The sequence below is a fragment of the Barbus barbus genome, assembly GCF_936440315.1.
Source record: "Barbus barbus genome assembly, chromosome: 15".
In the NCBI taxonomy this organism is placed as follows: domain Eukaryota; kingdom Metazoa; phylum Chordata; class Actinopteri; order Cypriniformes; family Cyprinidae; genus Barbus; species Barbus barbus.
Window position 1 is genome coordinate 25,932,774 of NC_136743.1, and position 20,406 is coordinate 25,953,179.

At 36.5% G+C, this 20,406-nt stretch overlaps 1 protein-coding gene across 1 annotated transcript in view; it reads right to left on the reverse strand.

Moving 5' to 3' along the window:
- The window catches only part of LOC306881494 (NPC intracellular cholesterol transporter 1-like), a 36,703-nt gene extending 18,485 nt beyond the window's left edge, over window positions 1-18,218 (reverse strand). Inside the window, exons 1-7 of the mRNA XM_079435634.1 lie at window positions 18,083-18,218; window positions 6,109-6,240; window positions 4,515-4,621; window positions 4,149-4,309; window positions 2,171-2,338; window positions 1,710-1,959; window positions 987-1,072 (exon numbers count right to left, since the gene is read on the reverse strand). Coding sequence (XP_079291760.1) covers window positions 987-1,072; window positions 1,710-1,959; window positions 2,171-2,338; window positions 4,149-4,309; window positions 4,515-4,621; window positions 6,109-6,240; window positions 18,083-18,190 — 1,012 coding nt within the window. The 5' untranslated portion in view covers window positions 18,191-18,218. The remainder of the gene's footprint in view (window positions 1-986; window positions 1,073-1,709; window positions 1,960-2,170; window positions 2,339-4,148; window positions 4,310-4,514; window positions 4,622-6,108; window positions 6,241-18,082) is intronic.
- Between the last annotated feature and the right edge of the window lie 2,188 nt (window positions 18,219-20,406).

Sequence of the window (20,406 nt, forward strand, 5' to 3'; positions counted from 1 at the left end):
ATAAAACAAATGCAACTGCAGAAATTATTAAATAAATATTAATTTTAGCAAACAGTTTCCAGGGCATCTTTTAAAAAAAAAATCAAATGCAAGACTTTAAGAAAGGGAAGCCCAAACTCGGTCCTGGAGGGCCGGTGTCCTGCATGGCGAGACCAAACTAATGCACTCTCCGGACGAAGCACGTCAATTCCTGAGCTCCATTCCCGCTCCTCATTCTCCTGGGATGGACGTGGCATAAGGGTTTGATAACACCGAGTGATTCGACTTCTGATATACTATTCTAGATCTTCATGTGATAATCAGCTACTGGCAGTTCTTCATGTAAACTAAGAAACTTGGTATGACTAATGTACAGTTTTCAATGTACATGATGCAATTATTTATGTTGGTTTCCTTGTTATAGAGAGTATACATGCTCTTTTTTTTTTTTTAACCCCACTTTATTACTCGTGTGAATTTGTGGAAGGATGGTGTTCATGGATGCAATGATAAATATAACGAGGTGGTCTCTTTTGCTGAGACTGATAGTGGAACTAGGGGTGTTTGATAACTGTTTGAAGAGATTCGAATGTTTTTATTTTGTACAGAAATGTGATAATGCTGACAGAATTGCCTGTACATCCCTGGTGAAAAGTAATTCTCCCCACTGATAATTCTGTTGTTTCTGCTTCAGTTGTTTGCTCTTTTCTCCGAACAATCATTCAGACTATTGTCCATAACAACCATCTGGTCTTCTCCTATCTTATTTCTTCTGTTTGATGTGTAGTTTTGGTATTCATGTGTTTTTTTTTTTTCTTGTATTGAAGTAAAAAAAAATAAAAAGTAAACATTATAAAATAAAAATCATAATTCATCAACAGTAAAGCATGCAGTTTTGATTGCTCTGAAAGTGTAAGAGATGGCACCATCTCCAAATCCAAACCTTTTAAAATGATAATTAACACCATTTTATGCACAAAAATTACATTAAACAAATATGCACTTACCAACAAAATCTGTGCCATCAGAGTGTATGGAGTGGGGTTGGTTGCTATCAAGAATTGGGCCATATTCAGATGTGACCATCCTTCTCCTGTAGTAAAGCAAAAAATATTGAACTTAGGCTTAATTTTAAGTAACCTGACTGAAATAGCCTGTTTGATCCTGGATTGATGTGTGGACCCACCATAAAACAACTCTATCTATATGCAGATTTCAAACAACAATTATGCATACATAAATGCATCCACCAAAGTGTAGGCCTATATTTGATTAAACCTGCTTGTTTATGCTTAATAATTAACGGAAATCAGCAGGGGCCGGGCAACACAAGAGCATACTACTGTTTAACACCATTTAAATTCTATATTTTTTATGTTCAGTGTGTTATTCAAAAATGTAATATATTGTGACTTTTTACTCACTGGTTTCATTTTCATCTGCACTGAACTTTGGTGTTTTAAGCAATTACATTCTTAGCGCATTTTGAGTTTTGGTCTTTCTTTCTCGGTTTCAAATGCTCCAATAAATATGCAGATTTTTCCAAACAATTTTGTCTGAACCATTGCCACTTTAAGTATACAAAATGTACAACAGCTTATGCATGTTACCATAAACAACCATTTATGGCAAAATACACTATGCAATTTACTAATCGAATAAATTCCTTCTGCAATGTCACAGATTATTGAGGAACTTTCATTGATTAGTGCAAAACTTAGATCAGTTACCTGTAACACCACGCCCCCAGCACAACTCCAAAGAAGATCATGAGGAAGGCTATATAAGAACACCACATTATGACAGTCATGGCGTCCAGGCCAAGGATGGTCCAGGGAGGAAGGAATGAGGGGGCCACAGGTATGGGCCCACATGCTTCACTGCAGTCCTGACATGAGCAGGGCCCCGAGCCGTCATCCAGAGACTGTGTACAGTTAAACGTCACATTGCTCATGGGAGTCATGCCTGCGATGGGTACATCTGGGGAGACCAAATATTTTTAAGACCCATATTATACATTTTCAGCACTGAAACCAATGTCAAGAATCTTTTCAAGTGCACCAAGCAGATTTTTAGGTCACATTATAGTAATACAATAATGCAATACAATGAGTGGATTACAAGCAACAATTCTGCAGTTTTTATGAGTTCAATCTCAGCAAAGTGTCTTTCTGAAAGTGTTTGTGTGTACCTGAGAAATTCGCCTCAATAGCGAAGGGGACTTGGCCATTGTTGATATCGAACATGTACTGGATCCAGTTTCTGGGAGTGCACTGGCTAGCGTCTCTCCCGCACAGCAGACTGAGGGCTTTGACATTGGTGGAGGGGGCCTGAACGTCACTGCAGGCGTTATACATGGCTGCAGAGGGACATAAAATAAATGATTCTAAATGATACAGTAATTTAAAACAATAGTTAGTTACAATACTATAATTTGATTGGCTTTAATATAAGATATAAGTCATATATATATATATGACCCTGGACCACAAAAGCAGTCTTAAGTCGCTGGGGTATATTTGTAGCAATAGCCAAAAATACATTGTATGGGTCAAAATTACTCATTTTTCTTTTATGCCAAAAATCATTAGGACATTAAGTAAAAATAATGTTCCATGAAGATATTTAGTAAATTTCCTACTGTAAATATATCAAAACTTAATTGTTGATTATTATGTAATATGCATTGCTAAGAACTTAATTTGGACAACTTTAAAAGGTGATTTTCTCAATATTTTGATGTTTTGCACCCTCATATTGCTGATTTTCTAATAGTTGCATCTCGGCCAAATATTGTCCGATCCTAACACATCATACATCAATGGAAAGCGTATCGATTATTAAATCTCAGTTTCGAAATAAATCTGAATTGACCCTTATGACTGGTTTTGTGATCCAGGGTCACATTGTAGTCATTATATAAGAGTAAAAGTAGTTTTATATAAGAGTATAAGCAGGAACAGACTGCAGAGTGACTAACGAATGCTTTGAAATTAAAACAAGTCCTGATATGACCTGCTTTTAATACTGGACAAATAATAATAATAATAATAATAACCTATATATTACATATCCTGAAAAACAAGTCTACTGATTAAAAAAACACATAATAATTATTATTATTAACAATTTAATAACAATAATAATAATAATAATTATTATTATTATTATTAACAAATGAATAATAATAATAATAATTATTATTATTACTACTATACAAATAATTGTCAACAATAAGCAAGTAATACAGTATTAACAAATAATAATAAATTATTAATATTGTTAGTAGTAGAAGCAGTAAAAATGAGGGGATATTATTACTAATATTAAAGGGGTCATATAATGCTACATGCACTTCTACAAGTTGTTTGAACTGAAATGTGTGTTGGCAGTGTGTGTACACAACCACCCTATAATGATAAAAATCCACCCAGTGGTTTTTTAAAAATCTACTAAAATCTTTACCCCTTTCTCAAATCGAGCCGATCTCAGATGTCTGTCTGTGTGACGTCACAGACAGGCCGGAGCAGATGTATACAAGAATGACACCCAAGCGATTGAGGTGTTTTGTTGTTGGATGTAATATGAACATAGCAGTCGTCATTTACTCGCGTCATCTGAGCGGCTGAAGAGTATTACGTTTGTTTTTGAAGGGAATGCGCCCTCGATCTACATAAATGCGTCTATGTTCACGCGAATCATTCGTGATCCAGCTTCACCTCCAGAAGAAGTGAGTACAAGGTTTTTTTAAATGAATCTTTGCAAATCGCCTTTCCTAATAATGTGCTATTTAGCAAGTTTCATGATGACTGCGGAAGAGAGGGGTGGAGTCAGCAGAGCTCATTCACATTTAAAGGAGAATGACAATATGGCATGCTCTGACAAGAGCTGTTTTTTACACTACCAATGAAAAATTAACCAAACTATGTTACAGACTTTTCATTAAGACTCTAAAGAATAATATCAACTTGTGGAAAATGGACATTATAGGCTAATAAATCCCTATTACCAAGATATACTTCAAATTAACATTTCTTAAATCAATAAGAAATGCTTTAAAAAGTTAAAAAAAACTTTACCATTTCTGAATTTAGGGGTTCACATTCATATAAGTCACTTCTGAAGCATCAGTAAATTTGTGATCTTCTCCTCTAATCACTGTTCCTCACCATTGGCAAAGGTCTGGCTGATAAAGTAGGACACCTCGCCCACATTAGTTTTGCTTTTGTTAAATGCAGAGAACTGTGTGGAATTGACGAAATCACTCTGTCTGGGACTGCAGGTAAGCTCGCAGAACAGGGTCATGAAGTTGAAGAAACATGCCGGACACCTGTCACGCAAAAACAGAAACAACTTACAGCTTCTATGAAGTGCATGTTATATTACTGCCATAAACCGGGTGATTTTCCCACAGTAAGCTGTGTCAGACAAACACGTTATTTGATTTTAACTGAAAACGTGACTTGGATTAATAAATAAACTGTTTGTGACTCAATCTTACAGTATATATTTATAGATATATATATCAGTCATACCTGGACAGGTACTGAAGGGGGATCTGAATATTGTTTTTCAGTGTCTTGAGCTGTTGGGTGTCACAGCAAACTTTGTTGTCCCCATAGACCAGTCCTGGGCACAGCTCCTGCAAACAGTGCGAGAGGTCACACAAATGATTTTGCTTTCAAAGAAATCATTCTCTTAAAAGGTTGTTAAAAAGCCAAATAGAATCTACTGCAAATAGATTCTGGTCAATTTGAGTCAGGAAAATAGAAACAAAATGCTGTATACTTAAAAGACCCGTCTTTTTTTAATCAAATTTGAGAAAATCCAAATAAAATTGAAAAAAATAAAAATGTAAAAATACTGTTTTACAGCATTGAAAATCACCATGAATATGAAAACTATAGGATTGGTCTACACTCACAAACATTTTATTGTAATATATATATATATATATAAAACACTCATAAAACGGTCTCTTTTAATTTAGATTTTGGGGTAAAACAGGACCTGGACAAATGTTTGTGATCACTTTTGATGGCAATTTAAATAAAATCCTACTTGATTCTTCGAACTATTTTTAAGCGTTCTCCCGTTTTTGAGACAAACAGTCTAAAACCAGACCCTCATTTTCTGTTTGGTGGCACTAAAGACGTAGAAATGACACACTTCACTCAATCTCCAACATTCAATTTTCATTGTATGTGCATGTAAAGAGAAGTAGCGTTACCTACTGTAGTCTATAGGGCTTTATCAGTTCCGAAGATTTAAATGACAGGAAATGCAAAGTGTGACAATATCACCCATGAGCCATGACTGAACAGTGTCTGCTCATATTGAATTCAGATACATTTTTTTCACTTTTTAACACCATGCCAGCATCAAGCCTATTTGCATGGCGATCTCTGAATAAATTATATAATGTATACAATTAACAAAAAGTTATGAAAGACATTTCAGATCTACAATAGACAAAAATTCTAAAATACATTCAGGTGATGAATTTTTAAATAAATCAGTTAAACACACCTCTGAATAAAACCGTTGTCTATTTACATTAAAAACAGTACAACCCAAAATGCTTCACAGTCATTTTAGTTTGCCAAGTAAGGCATGATGGTGGATCTTCACCTTTTTATAAATACCTACGTGTAAGTCTTGTGTGACCTAAAAGACACCTTGTAAAAACAACTTGGCTATACCTAGATTTAAAATTAGTAAAATATTTCTCTTACAATAGGATTTGTTTCATACAGCTTATTTCTATGACATTCATCCCATTGCCACATGTCATTAACGTAAGAGTTTATCACAGGTTTGACATAACAGACACTCTGAAATATTCAGAATGAGGGCCTCTTTTCATTGATTCAGATCTCTTACTGCGTAGACTATAGTATTTGTCATTGTGAGGTTTGACACGTGAGATAACAGAAAGAAACCCCTTTTCCAAAAGGTCAAAATGAAGCTGTTAAAAGGTATAAATTTTTTTAAAAAGTCAGTTTTTGGGAGGTTTGGAAAGACAGGGTGAATAAATAATGACACTGAATTTTCATTTTTAGGTGAACTCATCTAAACACGCTGTCTTGAACAGCAGACTAGTGGTTCTAAAGGGGCATGCTCTCTTACCTGTAGCAGGTCCTGTCCTTCCTGATCAGGTAAAGGTATAGGTGGGCCTGTGTAATTACAGTTTAACTTCTTCTCTGGGACTTTAGGAGAATTACCACATTCACCATACCAGATACAGTGCTGGCCATGCACCTGAGCAGACACACATGAGAAAACAATTCAATAATACAATACAATTTTATTTATTTATTTCAGTCACTGAACCTATTTCTCAATACTTATGTCAGCTTTTAATAACTCTTCACACAGAATGAGCACACCAGCAGTCTATGTGGGTGAATCTATGGATACATGAATGATTACAACTTTCAAATTACATTATTTTTATTTTTTTTCTCCCTTCATGCTACCTTTTGTTAGTGGTTGTGGTGTAGTCATTGTTTTATAAAGTGCAAATAGTTTCGAAAAAGTGACCCAGGTTATTTAAAAATGTGTCTTCACTACTGTAACAAAAATAAAACAAAAAAACAACAACTAATCTTTCAGATCATCATCTCTCTGCTCTGAACATGTTTAGCATGATATGTAACCACTGATGTTTAAAATTAAAGGTTCCTCAAAATCAGCTTTCTTCCCTTTTTCAGTTTCATTTATGGGGATTACTTTCAAGACAACAGACCTCCAAGACTTACACTTAATTTCCTGGAGAAAAAAAATTTAAAAATCCCTCAAAACTCATCAAGTTACCATGTCACTAATCCAGAATGGCATCTCAGTGAAACCAGAGAGAAGTGTACATTCCTTAGCTATTTCATCACTTTTGCAGCCATGTGACCACAATTCACAGACACGTGCTGCATTCAGAAGAACCGTGCCGGCTGGTAAAATCACTCTGGACCCCTCACATCCAACACACTCCCTCTTTGAACTGTTGCCGTCTGGTCGACGCTACAGAGCTCTGAGCACCAGAACGACCAGACACAGGAACGGTTTCTTCCCTCAGGCAATCCATCTCATGAACACTTGAACTCTTAACAATAAACATGAAACACACAACACTATCATACTTTTTATTTTACACACATACTTATTACATTTCAAATTTGCACCTAACATACCTGTACATACGGAATTGTCTATTTTGTATATTGTGTTTATTTGGCACATTGTCCATTTTTGTATATTTGTACATTATTTACAAATAATGTAAATAATCGATTGCTTCAGTCTGTCTCTGTCTGTTGTGCTGCTGAGAGGTTTGCATTTGTAGCTCCGCTTTTTTATTGAATCTTTACCTTACTTTCACTCTCTGTTGTTTAAAGTGATAATATATAACTTAATTCCCACCATATTTCTGGTATTTTCTATCAAACTAATCTAACTAATTTGATCGTTCGCTTTTTAAAACCGCAAGTGCAGTGCATTCCATTCGCGCATATTATGGTTTCCTTTTTTCTCGCTCCTTTTTCATCTCTCTCGCATGCCGTTTTTCACGAGTTCATCAAACAACAGTGGTAAGTGGTAAGTTAAGTTGGTATCATTCATCAGTCACGGTGAGTAATGGCTTCTTGTCCTGCTATTGTTGTTTGCACTGTTTGCCACATGTATAGTTTTTATCTCAGAAGGTTTCAGAATTAGAGACACGCATCCAAACTTTAGTTGAGGACAGTAAGAATGTGAGGGCTGTAGATACTGGTTTGGATGCGACTAGCTCAGGGAGTCCTGTACATTGTTTGGTCCTGGTTGAGCCCACGCAGCAGGGCAGCTGGGTGACTGTGAGGCGGCCTAGTCGCGGGTTAAAACACCGCTCTTCCGTTTCGATCAGAACATCAAACAGGTTCTCCCCACTCAGTGAAGCACCCACTGAGAAACCTGATGAAAGTGCTTTAGTAATTGGTGATTCTATTGTACGGAACGTGAAAATAGAGACACCAGCCACCATAGTCCAATGTTTACCGGGAGCCAGAGCGACTGACATCTTGGCAAATTTAAAAGTGCTGGCTAATGCTAAACGTAAATTCAGTAAGATTGTTAGATCACTAAAAATTATGTTAAAGAGGTGTGTGAACTTGCAAGTACGATGTCAGACACTGTAATATGCTCTGGTCCGCTCCCTGCTTACCGTGGCGGTTCATAGCAGACTGTCATCACTCAATGGCTGGATGTCTAAGTGGTGCCCGCAGAATAACAGACTTTATAGACAATTGGACGAGTTTTTGGGGCAGACCTGACCTGTTGAAAAGAGATGGTGTTCATCCCTCCTGGGGTGGTGCCGCTCTTCTCTCTAGAAATATGGCACATAGTCTTAGAGTTCGTACTTGACTAACTGGGGCCCAGGTCAGGAAGCAGACAGAATGGCTAAACCGACCATCTGCTAGCCACCTCACATCACAGAAGTCAGTTCATTCTCAGCACATAGAGACTCTTTCTCCTAGATATCACACTATAGAGACTGTGTCTGTTCCCCGGACTAGAAAATACAGAAAACGTCCAAACCAAATTAAGAGTAACAATTTAATTGATGTTCAACAAATAAAACATGTTTACAATACAAAGAAACAATTGGTAAAGCTTGGCTTACTGAATATCAGGTCCCTTTCTACAAAAGCACTTTTTGTAAATGATTTGATCAATGATAATAATCTAGAGTTGCTCTGTTTGACAGAAGCATGGCTAAAACCAGATGAATACATTACTTTAAATGAGTCCACCCCCCAAGATTACTGCTATAAAAATGAGCCACGTCCAAAAGGTAAAAGGGGAGGTGTTGCTACAATTTATAGCAATATTCTCAGTATTTCTCGGAGGGCAGGCTTTAAGTATAACGCGTTTTAAGTTATGGTGCTGCGTATAACATTATCAAGAGAAACACGTGTTAGTGATAAATCCCCTGTGATGTTTGTACTGGCTACTGTATACAGGCCACCACACAGACTTTATTAAAGAATTTGCTCATTTTCTATCGGAGTTAGTACTGGCTGCAGATAAAGTCTTAATTGTTGGCGATTTTTAATCTAATTTTTGTGTGCGCGAGGCACATTATTTCTTCTGCGCTGCCGCGGTGGAAGAAGAGCGCGGTTGCCCGCGCTCAGCTTGGAGGGAACATTGCGTGGGAGCCCTGTATTTAAGGTAGCCCGTCGGGCAGGGCAGTGATACATTTTGGTAGCCCAACTGGAAAACACAATAGCCCAGGGACGTCGGGCTAGCGATTTTGCGAGCCTTGTGGAGGAAAACAAAACTAGAGGTATTTTGTATAGCCTGGCAGGAAAATACCCTATCCTACAGAAAAGCATTAAAAACTGCTAGATCTGATTACTTTTCGTCTCTTCTAGAAGAAAACAAACATAACCCCCGGTATTTATTCAATACTATTAAATTTTGTATTATTATTATTATTATTATTTACAATTCAATACACACTAAATTGATGAAAAATAAAGCATCAACAGGTGTTGGCATTTCCCAAGAGCACAGCAGTAATGACTTTATGAACTACTTTACTTCCAAGATCGATTCTATCAGAGATAAAATTGTAACCATGCAGCCGTCAGCTACAGTATCGCATCAGATACTCTAGATCTCCTGAGGAACAATTCCACTCATTCCCTACTATAGGAGTGGAAGAATTGTATAAACTTGTTAAATAATCTAAACCAACAACATGTATGCTAGATATCCATCTAAACTACTAAAAGAGCTGCTTCCAGAAGTCATAGATTCTCTTTTGGCTATTATTAATTCATCACTGTCATTAGGATATGTCCCCAAAACCTTCAAATTGGCTGTTATTAAGCCTCTCATTAAAAAAACACAACTTGACCCCAAAGATCTAGTTAATTACAGACCGATCTCAAATCTCCCTTTTCTGTCAAAGATACTAGAAAAGGTAGTATCCTCGCAATTATATTCCTTCTTAGAGAAAAATAGTATTTGTGAGGAATTCCAGTCAGGATTTAGACCGTATCATAGAAGCAGGTCATTTGTAACTCTAATGAGAGCAGTCTCAGTACTATCATCTGATCGTGGTTGTACCCCTTTATTAGTGCTACTGGATCTTAGCGCTGTGTTCGACACTATCGACCACAACATTCTTTTAAATAGACTAGAACACTTTGTTGGCATTAGTGGAAATGCATTAGCATGGTTCAAATCATACTTATCTGAACGCCATCAGTTCGTAGCAGTGAATGAAGAGGTATCATATCGATCACAAGTGCAGTATGGAGTACCTCAAGGCTCAGTACTAGGGCCGTTACTTTTCACGCTTTACATGTTACCCTTGGGAGATATTATCAGGAGACATAGTGTTAGCTTTCACTGTTATGCTGATGATACTCAGCTCTATATTTCTTCGCGGCCCAGTGAAACACACCAAATTGAGAAACTAACGGAATGCATAGTCGATATAAAAAAACTGGATGACGAGTAACTTCTTACTGCTAAATTCTGAAAAAACAGAGGTGTTAATTATCAGACCTAAAAACCCCACATGTAATAACCTAGAACACTATCTAACACTTGACGGCTGCTCTGTCAATCAGGGCTCCAAACTGCGACTAAAATGGTCGCATTTGCGACCAAAAATATTAATTTGCGAGTGAAGTTTTTGCTGAGGTCGCCACTGGCGACTATATATAATTTGCATGAAAGGACTTTTTTCCCGATTGTTTTGCGCTCACATCTTTTATGATGTTCAAGTATTAAACTTACATAAGACGATGCGCATCAAAGTTTTACTGAAAAGAGTTTCAAACAGTCCTCGTCTCTGCCGCACACAGTCTGCTGAACGCAGTGAGAGAGACCTGAAAGGGCCTGTTTAGGCTACACCTGGTCACTTCATGCATTTTCTCTGATCGGATATCTATATGATTTGTTAAAACGTTTCCCCATTTACACTTGGCCACATAAATGTGTCTTCGCAAAACGGATATAAATCCGTTCTTCAATTCCCGCTTCATATGCAAATATAACGGAGTTCACGTCAATGAAAGCAATGGATAATTTTATTAATTATCAGCTAATTTCAATATCAAGAGAGCGCGCGGCATCAGCACTGGAAAGATAGGCTAGTCTCGCTACTTTTAATGAAGAAGATTGTGTGTTGAGCGTCTGCGGCTTACTTTCAGGTTCATTCAGTTTGCGCGTCGCTTGCTGAAGAAATATTCCGCTACTCATCCGCGGTGATGCTTGTTGCATTGCGCTGTCATATCTGACTATAACATGCCATATAGCCTATAAAACGCTCTCACACGTCTATTATTTTAATATTATGGGAGGAGTAAAATTACCATATGTGGTTTCAACAACCAGATGCATTTACACTTGTCCGGTCGATCTTCTTATCGAGATCTTAGTCTATATGCTGTGTTCTGTTAATGCATGGACTTCCTGTTATTTGAAGCGCACTTGCCATCCAGTAATCGCAAAAAGCTTTGTGCTGTCTTACTTTTTAATAAACAAAATATCAGCTTTAAAATGCTACGAAATTCAAATGATGCGGTTTGGGTGCTCTTTAATGCGGACCACAAGCGCACACTTTCGGTAATATAAACACCAGCACCCCGCGTCCACACGGTCCGTGTATGCGTCCGGATCGCGCGAGCGGAGAGTATCGCACTTAATGCTCAGGCGCGATCTCTTTAGCACCTCAGTTAAAGCAGCAAGTGAACCCATTATATATTTCGATTTACTACTATAGTATGAAATGAACATGATCAAAAGGTAGGCAATAAGAAAGCCTATAGTAGGCTACAACTGTTTTATGTAAAAGCTCATTCAGTGTTTCAAACTGAGGAAATGTATAAAGCTTGTAAACATTGCATTGTAATACATTTACCTCAGAATAACCACTCAGTGTCCATAAACTCATCAGTCAGCTAGAAAAATAACTATAAAGAGGAGCGTTTTGCTATATTTATGCGCTGTTGCATATTAATATTTTTACTTATTCTGTTGTACATGATTCAACTCCTCCTATAAAATTGCATTTTACTAATGAAGAAAAACAGACTGAATGTGTGAAAGACGTAACATTTATAGGATGCACTGCACTCAGTTGCCAAGTGATGCTTATGGTCCATGATATTGGTACAGATTCTGTGTACGAACAATTCTTTGTGACTGTATATTTCAAGTTGTAAAAGACATTTAATTCACACTTTAAGTGAACCTTAGTCCCCCGGTCGACCTGATCATCTACAAGATGGATTAAAATGCTGATAAAGCCTAGAAAAGATAAGACATAAACACATGACAAAATGATTGAAATGTTAAATCATTTTGTCACCGGGGGTGGTGATGGCGCAGTGGATAAGACACATGCCTTTGGTGTGAGAGACCCGGGTTCAAATCCACTGTGAGACACCAATGTGTCCCTGAGCAAGACACTTAACCCCCTAGTTGCTCCAGAGGCGTGCGACCTCTGACATATATAGCAATTGTAAGTCGCTTTGGATAAAAGCGTCAGCTAAATGAATAAATGTAAATGTTAAAATAGGGGAGAAAAATAAAATGATAATAATAAAATAAACCACTTTTATTCTGTGGCACCTAAAAAAATAATTTGGCGCCTAAGTTTTTCTTTTATAGGAGCCAATGGCTCCTTACTCGATTTTTTTGTCTGGAGCCCTGGTCAATTCTTCTTCATCAGTTAGGAACCTAGGTGTGTTGTTTGATAGCAATTTGTCATCTAAAAGCCATGTTTCTAGCATCTGTAAAACTGCATTTTTCCGTCTCAAAAACATATCTAAATTGCGACCTATGCTCTCAACGTCAAATGCAGAAATACTAATTAATGCGTTTATGACCTCAAGGTTAGACTATTGTAATGCTTTATTGGGTGGTTGTTAGGGGTGTGCGATATGACGATTTTTGATCGTGGACGATAAAAATGTCTCCACGATCTGCTTTTGAAGAAATATCGTAGTATCGTGCTGCAGCACACATTGTCAAATACAGTTCTGGCGCCGCCGTCTCTATATACTGTACAACACGACATACAGCAGTAGAGTTACTCTGACAGGACACTGCACTTTTTCGCGATCGCAAAAGTACATTATTTGCATACAAGCCTTGCTGGTTAAATGTTTCATTCGCGCGCTGGTCTGACGTGCGCTTGTTCTGACGTGCGCTTGTTCTGAGCGCATACACCTGAAGCACGCGCACTAAAAAGCCTGTCTAACAGCGCCTGATTACTCAACTAAGTTATATTTTGCGCTAATACTGTCAAAACACACAAGGTTTACATACAGACTGAGTTGGTTATCTCTAAAATGAAAGTAAATAGTTAAGAGAGAAACGGATGCGTGCCTGTATATTAGATGCGTGCAGCTCTTAAAGGGACAGGACACTAAACATGCTGTCGACTGTCATTAAAGGGATAGTTCACCCTAAAATTGAATTTCTGTCATTATTTACTCAGTGGAAAACCAAACAGTTGCTGGTCTACATTGACTTTGATAGTAGGAAAGAAAAATCCTATGGAAGTCACTGAGGACCAGCAACTGTTTGGTTTTCCACCTTCTTCAAAATGGCATTTATGTTCAGCAGAAGAAAGAAACTCATTCCGGTTTAAAACAACTTTTGAGTAAATGATGATATAAAAATACAACATTATGACAGAATTGACAGACAGATGACAGAATATTAATTTGTGGGGGAACTATTCATTTAACGTTAACAAAACAACAAAGCGCAAAGAGAAAAATCACTCACTATTCTTGACTGAAAATCTTTAATACAGTTGCTTTAGGAATCAGTCTATCTAGTGTTTTATTTTTATATTTGTTCATTCAATTTCATTGAATGCTCTGCTAAATACACCTATTGTACCTGGAAATAAAGCACTGTTTGTTTTATTTGTATATTATGTGTATTTGTAATGTGTATCTTTGTTCTTATTTTTTAATAAGAAAAATAAAATAATGACAAAGATTTTTTATCTTCACCCACTTTGGCCTAAATATCTGCCATGCATCTTTGTCTTTCTAGTTTGGCTGTAATGCTCAGACAACTTGTAAAACCAAAATAGTAAAACTAACAAAGAATCGGGATAAAAATCGTGAATCGTGATATTTCTATAAAAAATCGTGATATGATATTTTTCCCATATCGCCCACCCCTAGTGGTTGTTCTGCACGCTTGATCAACAAATTACGGTTGGTCCAAAATGCAGCAGCTAGAGTCCTTACTAGAACCAGGAAGTATGACCATATTAGCCCGGTTCTGTCAACACTGCATTGGCTCCCTATCAAAAATCGTATAGATTTTAAAATCTTCTTAATTACTTATAAAGCCCTGAATGGCTTAGCTCCTCAGTACTTGAGCGAGCTCTTATCACATTATAGTCCTCCACGTCTGCTGCGTTCTCAAAACTCTGGCCATTTGATAATACCTAGAATATCAAAATCGACTGCGGGCGGCAGATCCTTTTCCTATTTAGCACCCAAACTCTGGAACGATCTACCTAATACTGTTCGGGAGGCAGACACACTCTGTCAGTTTAAATCTAGATTAAAGACACATTTCTTTAACCTGGCTTACACATAACACACTAATACGCTTCTATTATTCAAATCCGTTAAAGGATTGTTAGGCTGCTTTAACTAGATCAACCGGAACCGGGGACACTCCCCATAACACACGATGTACTCGTTACATCATAAGAAGAATGGCATCTACGCTAATATTTGTCTGTTTCTATTCTGTTTCTTAGTCCGTGTGCGGATCAGATGGTGGATTGGCGCCGGGAGATGATGTATGTGGCCCTGATCGTCGGCAGAGGCCGGGACACCTGGATGAGCCCCGGGGACATATCCCCAGTGAAGACCTCAACTTAAAATACAATAAAACTTAAAATAAAACAAATAACTAAAAATATAATAAAATACCGAACTACATAATACTATTATTGTTAGAAATTGCAACAATATAAAAATAGAAATATAATACATTTATACATTTAACATTTTAATTAAAACAATAAATAAACAATATCCTGGCCAGAGGAGAACCCAACTGAGCCTGGTTTCTCCCAAGGTTTTTTTCTCCATTCTGTCACAGAGGGAGTTTTTGTTCCTTGCCGCTGTCGCCTCTGGCTTGCTCAGTTGGGGACACTTAATTTCTAGCGATTATCGTCAATTTGATTTCAGATACTATTTAAATTAAACTGAGCTAGACAATGACATCTCTGAATTCAATAAAGAAATGCCTTTAACTGAAAATTGAATGTTTAATCGTATTATTATAAATTACTGACACTCTATCCTCCAATTTGATACTGTTAAGTGCTTTGACACAATCTGTATTGTTAAAAGCGCTATATAAATAAAGGTGACTTGACTTTATTTTATTTTTTATTATCTGTGTCCTGTCCTGTTGCCGTCCTTCTGTTGCACTGTGGAGCTACTGTCACTAAAACAAATTCCTGGTATGTGCAAACATACCTGGCAGTAAATCTGATTCTGATAATTTCGTAATTGTTGTTTTATCGAGTGTACTGCAAGAATCAAAACACACCTACAGAGTGCACCATACATTACGTAAAGTCGTCTAGGTTAGACTAGCTCACGTGCGAGTGTGCTCTTTCACTGCATGATTCAGTATTACAATGCATGAAGAATGATCAGAAAATTCAAGATATGGGAGAAGAAAATGTATATTTATATAATTTAATATAGTTTCACACGAAGCTGTTTTATTTTGCTCCAAAAACCATCATGATTACAAATGTGATTTTATAACAGTTCAATAAACAAGTTAACATTAAGAGACTCCTGTTTTTGATCTGTTTCACCAACAAAAATAATTCCAAACACAGCCACAGCACTGTTTTGTGTCTCTGAACAACATGACAGTGTTTTGTTCCTGAATGAATCAACCGTTTAAATGATTCGGTTCAGTCGCAATGAATCACTTATTAACAGTGACTTGTTGCCACCTACTGGTGGTTTTAATTTCACATTTACAGTATTTTTTACATTTTCTAAAAATAATTTCAAATATCAGTGTTCAATGTTTTATGTATCAAAACATTATTTATTCATTTGTAACAGTGGGTAAATATATCTATTCCACTTCAGATGCAGTTTCTGTGTTTCCTCTACATTACAAAGATGAATTTTGTTGATACTGATTTCATTTGTTTGGTAAAAGCCCAAATGTCTTATTATACTAACCGTCTGATTAAATTGATCTCTAATTAAAACATTTAAAATTTAAGTTTGAAAATTCATATATAAAGAAGTAAATAAGCATTTTATTTTAAAAAGTTTAATATAAAATAAATACATTTGTAATTAATACTCCCTTTTTATTTTAAAATACAACAGTATTATCACACTTTATAATTTTTTTCATTATTTTATTTAAAACAAAAAAAACAAACAAACTAAAACTAAACGTATTTTGTATAACTACAATAAATAATTACATTTATAACTCAAAAAAAATATTGACACACTGAAACAACTGAATAATGAAATAAACACCTGCCTATTAAATAACTGCCTATTAAAGTGCATTATTTTGACTATAATTGATTAATTACTGATTATTAAAAATATTTTGGAATTATTTGAAAATACAGAAATATCTGAATATGCCAACCCCACCCGCAAATTGTTCAAATGATTTATGCAAAATATGGTTATTTGACAACATTATTTTCTATCTGACTGTTTTGACATTTCAACAGATGAAAAATATGCAATGTTGTTGTCGAGACTAGCACACTTGAGTCTGAGACATGAACAAGTCTTGCCCTTGTGTTGACGGTTTGTAAGAAAAGCAAAGCAGGAGGACATGCACCCAATATCAGTGAATATATTGAACAGATTCATATAAATTTACTCGATACCCTAACCTAATTGATTTTTTTTTTTTGCAGTGTTGTAACCTGTTTTGTCTCAATGTCCAGGAATCAATGTCCAGTCCAAACAAATCTTCCATCTAAACTTTGAGAGTAGTTTCAGAGTCACTGCTTATTTTTAGTGCAGGTCTTTCAGTACTTATTTTGACCGAACAAGGGTATTTTTATAAGAAGCGAAAGCAGTTTCACAAACTGTAAAGCTTTAAAAATTGAGAATCTATTAGAAATCTGATGCTATTCTTTGATATTTATGCAGTCAGAAACAGGAAGGCCAAACAAATGAGCTCAGCTAGGATCACTTGGTTACCAAACACTATGATGTTGGTCTTAGATTACTAACATAGAAGTGAGCAACCAGATTCTGACTCAGTCATTCACATGAGCCAAAAAGATGTTAAAAGAGCACTACATTGATTTATTTGGATTAAAGTTTTCAGATTTGAGGAATTGGGTCAAACAGAGAATGTGAGATTTTAAACACATGAGATTAGACTTGGACATCATTCGCAAAGAAACGGTCCAATAAAAATCAAATGCATCCTGTTTTATTGATGGAGAAAAGTTAAATGAAAGCAAAAGCACATGAACTTGAACTTCTGCATCTATTTTCAGTCAACACGGAAGCGTTGTTGAATCTCAAAACCTAGTGAGCTAACTTAACTACCAGCCTAGAGAGCAGTTTTGGCCTCTTCACAAACCTAAAATTAAATTCGGAACAAAACAAAGCAGCCTAGACAGGTGTCTCAATAGGTTTTGGGAGTCATCCAGTGTGTCGTTAATGCAAAGGCATATTTGTCTCATCCTAACACGAACCATCCTTTAAAAACACCACAACAGCAGTTCTAGTCTACTAAAGCTGATCTTGCATGTTAGATCATGAGCTGCCATGTAAATCTGCAAAGACTGACAGATGATTCACATGATATAGCAAATCACAGTTCCTCTGTCAACAACTGAGGTTTAACAAGAAGAAAAGAGCCCGTTTCGCACTTTTAACGACAAAGATACACGACACGCTTTTAAAGCCAAGCCTTTTTACACAGATAGCAGTTTGGCATCTGACAACTCTTGAAAGCTGTCAGGCGGGTTGAAGTTTGTGCTAGGCTACAAATAGATAAGTACGTTACACTAGTTACAGTCACAACAACAAATAATCGCTACACTTACCCACTGTGATAATAAAACGATGGTCCATAAAAGACAGAAAAGCTGTTTTCTCCCCGGTAGAAGCATCGCTCCTCTGACTCCAGAGCTCTTCTCTCGAGTAACTCTCATCTGTTGTGTTGAAGCTCTCTTATTTCCTGTCATCAAACTCAGTCCAGCCTTCCTCTGACTGCCACCTACCGGTCTAGAGTGTGTGATGCAGAGCCACTGAGAGACTGTAGCAGTGACATCTAGAGGAGGAATCTGAGAACTCCACCTCATTTGACGAAAGTGCCTCATGAATATTAATTAGTAACGTGACGTTGTTCAAGCAGGCCTAGTTGATTTGCTGAAAGGCTAATGTTACGACTGGACGCGTGATTGACCATATTAATATTCATGAGCCAAGTCTGTTCCGTAGAATACGCCATGTTTTTTTAAGTATTAGGCCATGTACAGTTGTGGTCAGAATTATTGGAACCCTTGGTAAATATGATCAAAGAAGACTGTGAAAATTAACCTGCTTTGTTAATCCTTTTGATCTTTTATTTAAAAAATTCACAAAAAGCTAACCTTTCATTGGATAATAAGAATTTAAAATGGGGGGAAATATCATTATGAAATAAATGTGTTTCTCAAACACACGTTGGACACAATTATTGGCACCCCTAGAAATTCTTAAGAGTAAAATATCTCTGAAGTATACTCCCATTCATATTCACAATTTTGAGCACTCTAGGGTGATTATGAACATGAAATTATCCAGCCATGGCTTCCTGTTTCACAGAAATATAAATAGGAGGGAAAACAAAGCCCAAATTCCCTTAATCATCCATCACAATGAGAAAAAACAAAGAATATATTTCTGATGTGCAGCAAAAGATAATTGAGCTTCACAAATTAGTGAAGTGGCTTTAAGAAAAGAGCTAGAGCAGTGAAAATCCCCATTTCCACCATCAGGGCAATAATTAAGAATTTCCAATCAACAGAAAATGTAATGAAACTGCCTGGAAGAGGATGTGTGTCTATATCGTCCTAATGCACGGTGAGAAGGAGAGTTTGAGTGGCTAAAGACTCTTCAAGGATCACAGCTGGAGAATTGCAGAAAATAGTTGAGTCTCGGGGTCAGAAAACCTTAAAAAAAAAATTGTCAGACAGCCCCTACATCACCACATGTTGTTTGGGAGGATTTCAAGAAAAATTCTCCTAGCTCATCCAAAAACAAACTCCAGCATATTCAGTTATCAGACAGGACTGGCACTTCAAATGGGACTGACTTCTATGGTCAGATGAAACTAAAAAATGAGCTTTTTAGCAGCAAACACTCAAGATGGGTTTGGTGAACACAGGGATAAAAAGCACCTCATGTGTACAATGAAATATACTGCTGTATTTGTGATGTTGTGGGCCTATATTTCTGCTGGAGGTCCTGGACATCTTGTTCAGACACATGGCATCATGGATTCTATCAAATACCAACAGATAAAAAATCAATAAGTGACTGATTCTATTAGAAATCTTATAATGGGCCATGTTTGGATCTTCCAACCGTACAATAATCCAAACACAAACCTCAAAAACAACACAAAAATGGGTCACTGAGCACAAAACCAAGCTTCTGCTGGCCATTCCAGCCCTCTGACCGGAACCCTGTAGAAAATGAGTGAGGTGAACTGAAGAGAAGAAGCACCGTCATGGAGCTGTGAATCTAAAGGATCTGGAGTGATTCTGGATGAAGGAATGGTCTCTGATCTCTTGTCAGGTGTTCTCTAACCTCATCAGGCATTATAGGAGAAGATTTAGAGCTGTTAAACTGACAAATGGAGGTTTCAAAAAGTATTGAATAAAAAGGTGCCAATAATTGATCTCACAACTGTATTTTACTTTCAAGAAGATATTAAAATATATGTCTACCTCCAGTAAAAAAAAAAAAAGCCAACTCAAACTTTGAATATAGGCTCACTTTTGGTGTTTTTGTTTTTTGTATAATTTTTATTTAATAATTAAGGTATGTTTTTGTAGGAAAGACTGTTATGATTATAGTTATATGATCTGTTTTTTGTTTGTTTTTAATTTATTTACTTATTTTTAATGTGTTCTCTCTCTCTCTTGAATTTTAATTGCTATGTATTGTTTGGCCATTCTTGAAAGCCTGGCATTTTTTCCTAGCCTTATTTATTTTTACATTTGTATTTCCTAAGCAAGTGTTTAATTAAAAAAAAGGGCAGTATAGCCTAGTCCACCCATAAAATTACAATTTTCATAATTTAAATAAACTATTGGCTGATTTTATATTACATTTGGGTTATTTTAGCTATCATGATGAATTATGTTTTCTGAGGTTACTA